Raw genomic sequence first — 13,962 nt, 5'->3', positions numbered from 1 at the left:
TGGATGTTGTAGGAGTGTCTTGGCTGACACGTCTCTGCAGCATTGCCTGGCAAACAGGAACCGTACAACTGGACTGGCAGACTGGGGTGGTGGTTCCCCTTTTCAAGAAGGGGGACTGGAGGGTGTGTTCCAACTACCGGGAAATCACACTCCTCAGCCTCCCTGGGAAAGTCTATGCCAGGGTACTGGAGAGGAGAGTCCGTCTGATAGTCGAACCTCAAATTCAAGAACAACAGTACGGTTTCTGTCCTGGTCGTGGAACAGTGGACCAGCTCTACACCGGGTTCGGTGCATCTGATCCGGATGCCTCCTGGACGCCTCCCTGGTGAGGTGTTCCTGGCATGTCCCACTGGGCGGAGGCCCCGGGGAAGACCCAGGACACGCTGGAGAGACTATGTTTCTCGGCTTGCCTTGGAACTTCTCGGGGTCCCCCCAGAAGAGCTGGAGGAAGTCTGGGGATCTTTGCATAGACTGCTGCCCCCTCGACCCAGTCCCGGATGAAGCGGAGGAAGATGGATGGATGGACAGTAATGGGTTAGAGCAGAAGTATCTTAACAAATCCTGGGCAAAACTGGAAGTTTTCAAAGCAGCAGATGGAGGATAAATCAAGCACAGTAAAGTTTTTGACCTCTATTCCTTGTTTCAGCGACGGCATATGGAGAAGGAACCTACTTTGCTGTAAATGCGTCCTACTCAGCACAAAGCACTTACTCCAAGCCAGGTGCTGACGGCTCTCAGCTGATGTTTGTGGTTCGGGTGCTGACTGGCGTCTACGCTCAGGGGAAAAAAGGCATGAAGGTGCCTCCACCACGCAACGCCCAACAACCCAATGAGCGCTTTGACAGCGTGGTGGACGATATAAAAAAACCCAGCATGTATGTTGTGTTCCATGATGACCAAGCCTATCCAGATTACCTCATCACCTTCAAATAAGATATTCAGTAGGTTTGTTTTTTTCCAAAATAATTATTTGTAAATAAAGCAGGAAATGTGGTTCATTAAGATTAAAATAAACTCATAAATAATAATTTTGTGAAAATGATTTGAAAATATGCTTTTCCCTTTTAACTTTGTCAAATTTGTTTTGTAAAACCTTTCTTTAATTTTCTTCAGACCATATTTTTTTTTTTCAATTGTTTTCAGTGTATGGATTTATTTCTTGTGATTATCTGTATAAATTTAAGTTTCGACTTATTAAATAAAGGGGCTTTTCAAACTTTGTATATAATCATTTATCATTATACTTCAGTGTACGTTGCTTGTTTTTCTATTTTATCAGTTCCAAATAAATAAAAAATAATAACGCAATGATACCCAACCAGACATTTCAACAGAGCGCCACATACTTTTCTAAACAACCAGAATGAATCCATAAATAAGCTCTTTGTATTTGGAGAACAGAAATAAAACTTTTAAATTTGCCTTATAGTGCAGAAAATATGGTAACTTCTGCACTATTTAGAGTTTTTAATTTTGTAAAGACAATTTTTGGTCCAAATTGAAAAAAATAGTTTACCTATTTTTATTTTTTATAACACTTTTACAAGAAAAACCTGTAAAATAACATAAAAGTTTAGGACTGAATTTCACAGAGTTCTAATTTAAGAATACAAAATGTGTTCACATGTGAGGAAGAAATAAGAAAAAAAATATTTATTGCAGAAAGAATACACTCTACATATATTTTAACAAGAAGTTTAATTTTTTGAAAGCATGCAGTATTATACCAGAATATATAAGGAAATATATATACTTCCATTTATCATCAAGACAGAATAAAAACAGGGAACAAATGATGCTTGATGTGAATTTTTTCGATAGACAGATTCATCTAAATCCTACATGATGTTAACAGTCTAATAAAGCTTTGATCACTTTGACTGGGATCAGATGCTGGTTAAATTTTGTGATCAACGCTGCAGCCCAACAGCAGGACAGCCAGGAATTAACAGAAATCTAGGCAAACATGTTTAAATCTATTTTTAAACTACCACATATTTATCAAAGTTTTAACGCTTTGATACAGAAAATGTTGCTGAAAACATCAAAAATGATAGTCGTTCTTACTGTATGCTTCGACTGTTTATGTGAATGGTGTGAATCTGATTCTGATGCGGAGAAAACAATATTTGCATGTTGTCTTTGCACCATCTTCTGCACTGATTTTCGTTTTGTGCAGATATGCAACACAAGTTTTGGTGAAAAAAACTATTGTTAGCAAAGTGTCATGTAACAGCGCACTGCAATTATGTTCAATATGGCGTACATGGTTAAACAGTTGCAGTAGTCCAAAGAATGTCAACACTGAAGCAAAAGCTCTGGTGTTAAAGGGTTAACTAGGCTAACCTATTAGCTTAAGATTAAAGTTTTACTGAAGGGGTCATTTTTAAGAGATAGTATGGAGGGGAGGCTGATTGCTGCTAGCTCATCTAGCGGCGTTCCTCAGGGTTCAACAGTAAAGGACACCTGACCGTCGACCTGCCGCAGAGAAGGACAGTCCAGAGTGGCAATGATCCTGGTTTTGCCGGCCCTTAGAGGGCTGAACTGCTCAGTCCAGGTCAGATTGGAGTTTCCAAGGATCAGACTAGAAGCAACAAGGTCTCAGTTAGACATTGTAGGTACAAGACCGAATCAAACAATTACATTCTGCAAATTGAAAATCCCTACGGGGATTTTAGCTCACTGCAGCCCAATGTGTTTATGGTTACATGGACAATTGTAAAGTTTAAGTGAACACTTAAAAAGATATAATTACAATATTTTTAGATCATGCAATATTACATTTTTGTAAAACTTTAGCAAATGGATATTCAAGTAAATTACTGTATATCAGCAAACCTATAGAAGTGTTGTATTTTTGTCATTTTGTTTAGGGTGATCTACTACTATTACTTTAGTGAGCACTAAAACATATTCTTTATTTTGAAATAATTTGAGTTGAGCCATGCAGAAACTGAAATGGAGATAAGCTCAGGCTCACCTGAAAGTTTTGCGTCTCGGCAGCATGACTCCAGGTCCTTCCATGCGAACGTTCACGTCTTCAAGGCTGAAGCTGAAGGGGTTGGTGAACTCCACAGTCACCATCATCTCTTCATTCACTTTGGCGTTTCCAGAAACCTGAGGTCAATGCAGGAGCATCAGAAAAGCACACAAAGTCACCAAACTGCCAAGCTGCAGAAAGGGAAAAACGTGTTTTAAAACATTGGAAAACTTTTTTATCTATTTCTTTAAAGTGTTTCCAGTTTTAAAAATATTTAACTGGCTATTTGACTCATTTTCATACAAAAAGTTCCACAAAAAAATCTTTTAAAATAAAAATATAATATGTTAAACATAAAAGTTGTCACACTGAGTGTGTAACTGTCTTTTTGTATTTGACTGATAGTTGCTGCACTCAGCAACTATTGGGTTGTTCGCCAAAAATCCACACCACGATACGTTTCTATGCTCTCGCACTTTTTGACTCTATAGAACATGCTGAGAAAAGTTTGAAACTCTTTCTTTGAGATTTTTGTGTAAAAGATATCTTGGCAACTTTATTTAGTGTAAGGTTTTAAAACTCATATAAGAAATTTCCATCAACTCTTTTAAAGACCCACTCCGATCATCTTTCATTGCATTGTAAGAGTTCCCAGTGGTCTCTCAATTATGATTTGCCATTTTTAAGCCAAATTCAACAAACTTGTTTTGTTTTCTCGGACATAATGTCTGCAGATTGGCACTAGTTCATTAGAAATTCACCTTTGATGGTTGTGAGTGGGACAGTTGCCACAGAGTAAGCCTTCCTTGACTTCCAATGAACTCTTTGTTCACACTCTCACCCCAATATTACAGTACAACAAAAATGGAGATTAGTATTGGAGCTATCCAGCCAAACTGTTTTAGCCAAATCCCAATTTGGATGAGAAAAACAAAGACGTACAGTAATTGGATGCATGAGAATGAAGAGCTAGTGGTCTGCTTACAGTAGCAACTTTTTGTCTGGTTCTGATTCAGCCTTTTTTTTAATAAAGAAATACTCACAAATGCAATTTTGAGCAAAAATTTCTTAGTACATGTCCTTTATCACAAGTAAAATGGACCAAGAACTTTTTAATAATACCAAAAGCACAATTTCATTGGAGTGGTTCTTTAAATCATCTTTGAAACTCCCTCATAAACATAGCTTTCAACCAATTTTGAGATGCTACCAACCAGTGAGACCCTACTGTTTGCCTAAATTGTGTTAATAATGGTGTCAAACCTCCACAGTGAGTTTGGGGTTGTGTAGAGCAACAAGTTTGGTTGCAGTGATGATCCTGCCCGTCTCTTTGATCTTCCCTGTTACAATAAAGTTGAGGTTGCCCTGTTCCACCAGGTGCTGCATGTACTTTTTGGACTCAATCTGCACCAGCTCCTTGACACCTGCAGAACACAAACACGGTTTAATGTGCATGCCTTTGCCAGTTTTGGCACTTCATATTTCTTGAATGTTATCCCCCCTACTTACTTTTTTGTGGCCCAATTTGTACAGTAGGAGTTCTGAAGAGGAACTCATGGCCGGAAACACCAGTATAGTAAACCACACTCCCGCTGATGTAAGCCTCCACTGTTCGCTTTTCCTTACTACGGTTTACAAACTCCAGATCCAACTCAAAGTCATCGCCGACACTGATCTCCAGAGTTGGCAGAGTCAGGTCCACATCAGCCAGGGGTGGGTCAGCCTTTATGCGTTGGCAGCCGTACTCCTCTGCCTTTTCCAGGACAGTCCTCTCCTCTGTGGTGCCTAGATTGGATAGAAACATTTCCCATTGAAGCTAAATTGAGGAACAATTATTGTTAATTTAACTCAGGGTTGAGTTTGATAAGGTCTCTGACCCTCAGGAAACTTGTATTGATTGGTGATGTCACGGCGAGTCTCGTCCCCTGGAGCTTTGGTCAAAACCATGCGGCCTATGTGAGTGCGATTGACTTTGACAAGATCCATAGTCCCGTCTTTCCTTCGGGAATAAAACACCACATCGCTGTTAACCTGCAAGAGAAGGATCAGAAGTTATCTGGTGTCGTTGGTAAATTACATTTGAACAGGAATAGAAGCTAAAGACACTAACCTCAGCAAACACAAAGGCTGCATCAAAGGGGAAGCATATCTCTCCATGTTTGATTGCATGGACTGATGCTGGTCCACATCTGTACAGACCTTTGTGAGTAAAAGAGTAATGAATGCAGGAATTACTAAAGCTTTAGTCATGTGTACCCGTAAGGGGAGTTGACCCATGCAAGAACTGCAAGGCTTGGGGTTATTGGGAATTTCCACATTCCATAAGCTTACATCGGGTATCAGACTGTTGCTTACTTACCATCGCTGGTCTCCTGTGGAGTTGCATCCACAATCTGCCAGCCACCATAGCCCTGGGGGAGGTCGGGCCTAGACATGTAGCACTCATTCCAGCAATGGTAGTTCCTGTCAAGAACACAAATCAGATTGTGAAATGTGGGTTGTTTTCTAATCATCTAGGTCGCATGTGTCAAACTCCAGACCTGATCCTGGTAAAAAAAAAAAAAACCTACATAATCATGATCACAGACCACTGTGAACACTTTTGCAATTGATCAAAATATGATCGGAGTGAGATTTTAAATAAATGATCAGCAACAATGACAAGGATCACCACAAGAACTCTACAAGTGGGTCAAACAAGACAAAGACATGATAGGCTTTAAAAAAAAAGCCTTTGTACCATACAGAGTCCCTGGTGCGGTTTCTGTCAATTCTGCCGTTTTCGTCTAAGATGATGTCTGTCTTCAGATTTCCATCGTTGTCATGTGCAGAGAAGAAGTTGGTAACGACCCGAGACGGGATGCCCAGACACCGCAGGACTGGAAAACACATGTTTGTAATCAATGATTTCTTTGACCTTTATATTCCTTGTACTGTATTATGGCCTTATCAAGAGTGCTTTAACAAAGTGAGTTTCTTAATTCCTCTGTAACATTACAGGGAAATTGATAATGAAAATACTCTAAGGAGTCTTGATAGAACAAATGTATACATCTCTCAGAAGACATGACAGCTCACATGTGTTGAAGACGCCAGCATAGACCCAGCACTGAGCATAGCGGACGGGTGTTTTGCTTCTGGCATAGCTGATCAGGATGTCTGTACTGCCGGTCCAGGAAGTGGGTGACACTCCGTAGAAGTAGTCACCACTCCAATCTCCAACCAACACACCATTGTCATCTTGAGAATTCATCTGGAGATGTTTTTTGGGGTGAGGGAAGCAAGTTATTACAAATAGTTTTCTAGATACACATTTGATTGCAAGGCAGATTCTTCTTTCTCACCATGGCAGAAGCTTGTCTGGCCACTTTGATGGGGTCTCCTCTGTTGATGATGGGCATTTCTGACTGATCCAAGACGAAGAGACAAGCATCCAGGACTCCAAAGTTGAACTAGAAATAAAACATTAGATAAAATATCTTGTCAGTAATTTAATCTTAAAAGACTGCTTTTTTTCCAACCCACCTGTCCATAGTTCCAACTTCTTTCAGCAACGTCGTTGTAAGCTCCATGGTAGATGATGCCCATCTCATTCATCACACACTCCTCCCTCTCCATCTCATCATCCAGGAACACAGCATCATCTGTGTTAATGAGAAACCTGAAGTCAGCACTGAAGGTAGAAATCCCCTGAAACACAGTTGAGCTCCAAACAAACCTTTTGCCCAGGGGTTAAAGAGGATGTACATCTCTCTGCTCTTGTCTGGTCGTGTCCTGCGGACGCCATAAGGTGTGACCACTGCAACGTATAAGTTGTACTTCCCCACGATGCAATTTGTTCCAGGAGTGATGCCTACAGTGATGACGTTATCTGAGCTTGCAATGATGCGGCCTGCCCATGCACTCTGACGGTCCTTTGTGAAGAATACAGGGATGTAAGTGCCTTTGCTGAACTGTGGACTTGAGCCTGGGGGAACCAGAAACATGTGCATATTAGTTTGTTTTATTTTAACTACAGATAAAAAGTAAATGTAGCTTTTGTGTGCAAAAGTAACAGACAAATTAAAGATTGTTTTCACAGTGACTAAAACATTACATCTTTTAGTGCCCAGCATCTCACCAATGGTAAACTCCACTGCAAACTTGTCTTCATTGGGCTTGTAGGGCCGATTGAAGGTCAGCTTGATCTGGAACTCTTGTGCTCTGCGAATGACGAGATGTTCCGAGTTGTAGAGCGCAGTGTGGTGCTCTAACTTGTTGCTCTCATCAGTTCTCCTCATCATATCCACTTCCCAGATGTCCAGGAACTCTGGAGGAAGTCAGACAGAAAGAGCAAGATTGTTCAAAATTAAGATGGCAACTATCTATTTATTTCATCCAACAAGGACCAGGCCGTGGGAGCAGCAGTCTAAGCAAAGATGCCCAGACTTTCCTCTCCCCGGCCTCTTCTCCAGCTCCTCTGGGAAGACCTTGAGGTATTCCTAGACTAACCAGAGATACAAAGTCTCTCCAGCGTATCCTGGACCTTCCCTGTGGCCTCCGCCCAGTGGGACATGCCCAGAACATCTCTCCTGGGAGGCGTCCATCAGGCATCCGGACCAGATGCCTGAGCAACTTCAACCAGCTCCGCTTGATGTGGAGAAGCAGTGGCTCTACTCCAAGCTCTCTGGGTGACCCAGCTTCTCACCCTACCACAGAGGAAGCTTATTTAATCCGCTTGTCTTAGGAACCTGGTTCTTTTGGTCATGATCCTGACCTCATGACCATATGTGAGTATTGGAATAAAGATTGACCAGTAAAAATGGAGAACTTTGATTTCTGACTCAGCTCTCTTTACCACAATAGACCAGCACAACAACCACATAACAAGGGACACTACTTCAATCATTGCTTTTATCTTCCCTCAGTTTTGAACAAGGACCCAAGGACCCGGGGCAGGAGCACTCCACCCACCCTGAGAGGACAAACTAGGCAAGTTTATGATGGCATGTCAAGCTAAATTTAAAAAGCAGATTTTAATAAACAACCGAATTTTGTTATTAATTGCAAACAGTATTTTTTTTTCTATTTGCCTAAAAAATACTTTTTCAAGACCATTACCAGCCGATTTCTGTTTTCTCAGTTCATAATGAAAACCATGGATTAAATCAGTGTAGTGATGAGAGGTAATGGGGACTCGTTTATAGTTTGTGCTCACACCAATGAATGAACAGTAAACAGTAAACTCAACACATCTCTACGAGTCTTCTTTTTACAATACGGCAACTTATTTCAGCGTGTTATGCACTATAAGGTGCACTTAAAAGTCTTTTTTTTTTCCACAGACAAAAGTGCACCTTGTAATCAGGAGTACCTTATAGATGAATCCTGATTTTTAGAGGTACACAGCACTGTGTCAAATTGTCAGCCTATTTTTTTTCTTCAGAAGTTCCAAACAATTTTGGATGTTATTGTGAATAAGCTAACTTGGCTAATGTGGCTAATGTGTAGCCGTGTCATTCTGCTTTTTTTTAATTTACGTGTTAATAACAAGATTCGGACTTTACATTGTCGCAGAAACATTTGTTTTAGAGATTTGAGTCTTTTTTTGCGTGTTGTAAACAAGGTTTGTAGTTCCAGGTATGGTAAATATGCTAATGTTGCTAACACTTTTAACATGACTGATGTTTAGCATGTTACAAAAAAGTTCTAGAGTCACTGTAATCACAGTCAATAAAGTCTGACTGATTGACAGACTTATCTCTGACCCTTTTGTGTGGCTTAATGCGCCTTATAGTTTGGTGCACTTTATTCATGACATGAATCCTAAAATTGACTATTCATTGACAGTGCATCTTATAATCCAATGCTCCCTATAGCAGCGAAAGTAGACTATATCTCTGAGTCATGTCATTGTACCCTCCAAGCTAAAATAAATGACACTTTTGTCAGTTCAGAGTGACTGATGCAGCAGCTGGTACTCAATTCTTCAAGCACTAGAACAAATGTTCCCTCATACAACAACTGATTCAGAAACTCTTATTTAAAAAAAATAAAAAACAGTGCAGTCTTTATTTTGTCTCCTACACTTTTAATATTGTCTCTTTTTTACATGTCAGAAATTACTTCAAAATCAGCCATAAGCTTTGAAGAGCCGAAAGAGCTTCAGAACTGTCAATCAGATAAAACTGCAGTCAAAGTATATGACACATATGCTTGAGATACATCCAGCTGTGTGACGCAGCTGAACATATCTCAATGCAGTGACAGGCTGCAGGAAGGTGGCTGGACATATCCAGTGTGAACGTCACTCAAGTGTCACTCATGTGCTACAAGTACTGGAACCCGACAGGAAAAGGACGTTATCTTTTGCCCTCCTATTAAACAGATGACTCTCTTATGTCACGCCTGAAAACTTACTATTGACAGCAACAGACAGGTTTTAAGTCACTTTAGACATTTTCATTGAGCTACTATTTGTACCATTTTCAAAACGAACTCAATTTAAAATTTTCTTCAGTGTTTCTTTAAACCCACTCAGTATCTGACCCTCACCTGTCAGGGGTGGGTATCCTCTCGGTCCTGGTGCAATAAAATACTCTACTTCAGGAAAGTTGGCAAATTCAGAGTTAGAGTTGTCAGCGGGACCGGCTTTTCGCCCGCGCCTGTTCCCCTTGGAGGGAGGAGGTGCGGGGGCAGGGGGGGAGGTTGGGGTGGTGGTGGTATCAGACATGGTGGTGATGGTTCAGGCTCACTGGGAAAGGAGAGACGACAAAAAATAGAGATGTAAAAGATACAGAAACATATAGACAAAATGATCAAGCATTTGGAGTAATAGTAGTATTGGTTGAAAACGCAGATACAAACAAGATTATGTTGGTAAAAAGGCATAAAATCAATTGGGTGGTAAATAGTTTCTGGCAAACTTAGTAAGTTTCTCTTCCTGGTTTGTGTCTACTGTATTTTTATGAGCATGTGATACAACCAAAAATTTGTCCAGTTACAAACTTGCTTCTACCAATTTGGGTCAATAACAATTGTGAGTGAACCACAGTAATGGATATTTGGACTAAACATGACAAAAGTTTGTTTCACAGAACTGCAAACAATACCCCTCTCACCCCTTCTCTAAAAGAGCAATCAGCCACCCTCCAGGGGAAGCTCATTTTGGCCACTTGTATTTGGGATCTTGTTCTTTCGGTCATGACCCAGAGCTCATGACCATAAGTGAGATCGTTCCTGTCGATCTCACGCTCCGATCTTCCCTCACTCGTGAACAAGACCCTAAGATACTTAAACTTCTCCACCTGGAGAAGGAGCACTCCACCCATCAAGAGAGGACAAACTACCTTTCTCTGGTCAAGAACCATGACCTCAGACTTAGTGGTGCTGACCCTCATCCCAGTTGTATCTCACACATCTTGCAAACTGGCCCAATTTATGCTGGAGGTCCTGGCTCAATGAAGCCAACAGGACAACATCATCTGCAAATATAAGAGAGGGAATTCTGTGATCCAGATCCCTTCTGGGCTCTGGCTGCATATTGAAATTCTGTCCATAAAGACTTAGAACAGAAAAGGCACCCCCTGCTGGAGTCCAACATGCACCCGGAACAGGTCCAACTTATTCCCGGCTCTGCGAACCTAATTCCTGTTCAAGTCATACAGACTCCGGACAGTCCTTAGTAAGACTCCTCAAACCCTGTACTCCCAGAGCACCCTCCACAGGACACCATGAAGGATGCGGTCTAACGCCTTCTCCAAATCCAAAAACACATATGGACTGGATGAGCGAACTCCCATGAAGCTTACAGCACCTTAAAAAGGGTTCAGAACTGGTCCACCGATCCACGGCCATGACAGAAACCACACCGTTGTTCCTGGATCTGAGGTTTGACTCACATACAAATAATCAACAAAAAGTTACTTAAACTAATTAACTGTTCCTTTTTTGCCAAATTCACGGACAAGTGAAGTTTCTTTTTGTTATTGGATGGTGAAACGAACACGAACAACACACTAAGGCACTTTCGATCCACATGTGGTCCCCATGTGTCTTGTGGGATTTTGTGAGGGGCGTGTCTAGGGGTGCTTTTAATTCTTTCCTGTAAGCTGAAAAAATCTGTTTCAGAGCAAATGAGTCACTCTCAAAGACTGTACTCTATTCTCTAGCTTTGAAAAAAATCAAAAACAAATTTATAATATTTATTTCTATTGTTAAAAGATAAGGAGTGAAACTGATTGATAGCCTGAAGGGGTTTATTTGTTATTACATACAAATCTAAAAAGGTGGTTCAGGTTCTGCACTATTTTAAAGTTTGCTTAAAGGCTTCAAAAAAGTATGTTAACTATTAATAGTTAATTTTGAAATTGTAATAAGCTGATCAATTTGTGGTATTAGTTTACTCTGTTGTCATCTGTTAAAACTGATGCATGTTACCGCTCTCTGTTTCTTCCATTTCGTCGCATCCCTCCAGAAAACAGAGCTCTCTCTGTGCAAAATAATGACTCATGCTGCCTCAAAACTTCTGTCCTCGTCACACCCTTATTATGCAATTGTGAGTCGCTGCTCTCAGCCAGGTGTTTGCTCCCCGTTTGATGCACTAAGATACTTTCCAGCATCGTATAGAAAGAGCCAGTGTCTTATAATGGGTTCAGCCTTGGAATAAAACCATGAAGTCATCAAGACTTGAAGTCCTCCTGGTCTGCTCTGGCTGACAGCTGTAATTGAAGGTCACGGAAGCAGTGAGTCACGCAGAACACAGAGGTTGCCTTTGTTTACATTGCTGTGGTGTGAAGTTTGTCCTCCCAATGGTCATTTAAGTTTTGGGTAATTGCATTCAAGTTTTTTTTTTTTGATGAGTTCACAGAACATTTGCACATTTCCTTTTGTTGGCTACCAAACTGGCAGAAATGCTGCAAGTAAAGAGCCAAACGTTCCAGAGGTTTGGGCTGTGAAACAGCAGGACAGCTCCCGCATTTATCGTCTTCCTCTATATTTGACTGAGTCAACTAAAGTGGTTACTATTATTTACTTATTTAGTTTGCACAAGATCATGATTATGTAGACAAAGATATACACCCATCAAACCCACAACTATAAAATAAAGCTAAAAACCTTTTTTAACACACATATTGCTCACAAAATCAACCACACAATGTTTATTTTCTTTGTTCCTACTTAACAAATTTGATAAAGTGTAAAACTACAACAAGCTAAAAGAAGAAATACACATGATAAAGACGCAATTTCATTTGTATTTAGTTTTTTGTTCAGATTGAAGGATAAAATTTACTGTTAATAACATTTCAGCTGTGAAAACTGTGGAAACTCTAGTCAAAACTGCTAAACTAAATAAAAACTAGATAAAAAATATGTAAAGATTTAAAATGTTTTTTTAAATTGTCTAAACTCTTAGCTTGCCATTTAGGGTATACCTTGGATTATTCTCAATCTCCCAAAAAAAAAATAACTCTAATAAGCATTTTTTTTTAATCATCTCACTATAACATTTTCTATTACAGTAATTTAGTAACTCCTCAAATGTAAGTTAATCTATGGTTTAAATTGTTTTAATTTATTTTTTTAGATAAAAATTGCTTGATTTCTGACTTTTTACATGTTTTTTGTAACAAAATGTACTTTGAATATAACATCATTGTCAAATCATTTGACTTTCTAATGACTAAAACTGGGTTGTGTAACAAAGGAAATGAAAAAGGAAAATCCTTTGTTCCTTTTTCTTCAAGCTCACAGGAACAATATGTGAGGATCTCTTTTTAGATCCCTTTTTTTTCTTTTAGTTTACTAGATTTTCTGTCATTTTGTTGTAGTTCTTTCTAAAAAAAATCCTCATGACTGTTTTCTTTTTCATTTTTTTGTTTTTCAGTTAATTAAAACTCATAAACACAGTTATTATTGCTCAATCTCACTAGAGGTGGTTATAATAATTCATATTTTTTATTTTTATTTTTTTTTTTATTTATTATTAATTAGTCTACTTTAATCTTTTGCATTCCCCAAATTTGATTTTTTTTCTTGTTGCATTGTTTTTAGTCGTGAAAAAAAATTGCAATATTCACTACATTAAAAAAACAATTATCAAACTATCTTGTATACATTAATAACAATACTAATTCAAGGATTTTGGAGAATTTTAAGCAACCTTCCCTCTATTGTTTCCAGTGAGATCATACATCAACATGTGTGCTCATGATTAAACACGCTGCAAACCAAAAGAATTTAGAGAGCCATAAACTGAAGTCTTTGATGAGGAACACATGCTGATTTGAGAAGATTGTTCTGGCACCTAAAGCATGCAGCTAAGACAAAAAACTTCTTCAGGCAAGAATGTTTGTAATCAACAGTTTAGGGGTTAAAACCTGATTAAAAATTCACTAGTGTTTATTAATGTAACATACAATGAAAGAGAAATTCCTCACATTGAAAGCGACACGTTGTAATCTGCAAGAATCTTTTTCAAAGTTTGTTGCACAACAATTGCAGAATCAAATCAGAAGCAGATGTGTCACTGAAACAATCAGCATCTTCCCATCTGGAAGTTATAAACATGGAAAAAATGCTGTTGCTAAAGAGAAGATGAACTCACCAAAAACGCTTGAAATACCTTGAAAATGTCGGGTGAAGGAATGGTCTGAGCTGTGCAGAATTGCTGATTTGGTCCGGGGTGACCTGCTGATCCTTTCCAGGGGTTGCTTATATACCCAGAGGAGGTGAGGAAGAGCTCCAGGAAAAGCTGTGGGTGTGTTGGAGGCTTTAGCAGAGAGAACGGCTGTGGGTTTGAGAGCAGGATGTGGAATGTACCACCTCTGACAAACCCACAGCTGGATGACGCTCAAAAACAAAGACAGTTACTAGGATTGATTTGGAAAAAAATATATATTTTTTTACTTATTTTAATTTGTCCTTTATGAGGAGTGTGCTTCTTTGGTTAACAGATTGCGTAATTATCAAAACTCTCACTTTTCTTTGTCTTGACCAAT

At 39.4% G+C, this 13,962-nt stretch overlaps 1 protein-coding gene across 3 annotated transcripts; it reads right to left on the bottom strand.

The window, feature by feature from the left end:
* Positions 1-1,681: 1,681 nt before the first annotated feature.
* Positions 1,682-13,945, bottom strand: LOC112140423 (coagulation factor XIII A chain). 3 transcript variants are annotated; one of them, XM_024263374.2, is made up of 15 exons: positions 13,569-13,945; positions 9,515-9,713; positions 7,101-7,289; positions 6,699-6,947; positions 6,506-6,624; positions 6,325-6,432; positions 6,059-6,233; positions 5,721-5,859; positions 5,340-5,443; positions 5,091-5,179; positions 4,858-5,011; positions 4,490-4,765; positions 4,244-4,404; positions 2,981-3,117; positions 2,443-2,584 (listed from the first exon to the last, which is right to left on the bottom strand). In XM_024263374.2, the coding sequence occupies exons 2-15, from the start codon at positions 9,690-9,692 to the stop codon at positions 2,443-2,445; spliced, it is 2,220 nt and encodes a 739-aa protein (XP_024119142.1). In that variant the 5' UTR covers positions 9,693-9,713; positions 13,569-13,945. The 3 variants fall into 3 exon arrangements, with proteins under 3 accessions (XP_036066961.1, XP_024119142.1, XP_024119141.1); XM_024263373.2 differs by having other exon boundaries at positions 13,587-13,945; XM_036211068.1 differs by lacking the exon at positions 13,569-13,945 and having other exon boundaries at positions 1,682-2,584; positions 9,515-9,692.
* Between the last annotated feature and the right edge of the window lie 17 nt (positions 13,946-13,962).

The sequence above is a fragment of the Oryzias melastigma genome, unplaced genomic scaffold (assembly GCF_002922805.2).
Source record: "Oryzias melastigma strain HK-1 unplaced genomic scaffold, ASM292280v2 sc00438, whole genome shotgun sequence".
Lineage (NCBI taxonomy): Eukaryota > Metazoa > Chordata > Actinopteri > Beloniformes > Adrianichthyidae > Oryzias > Oryzias melastigma.
The sequence above is the reverse complement of the archived record's forward strand: the minus strand, read 5'-3'. Positions and strand labels throughout refer to the sequence as shown.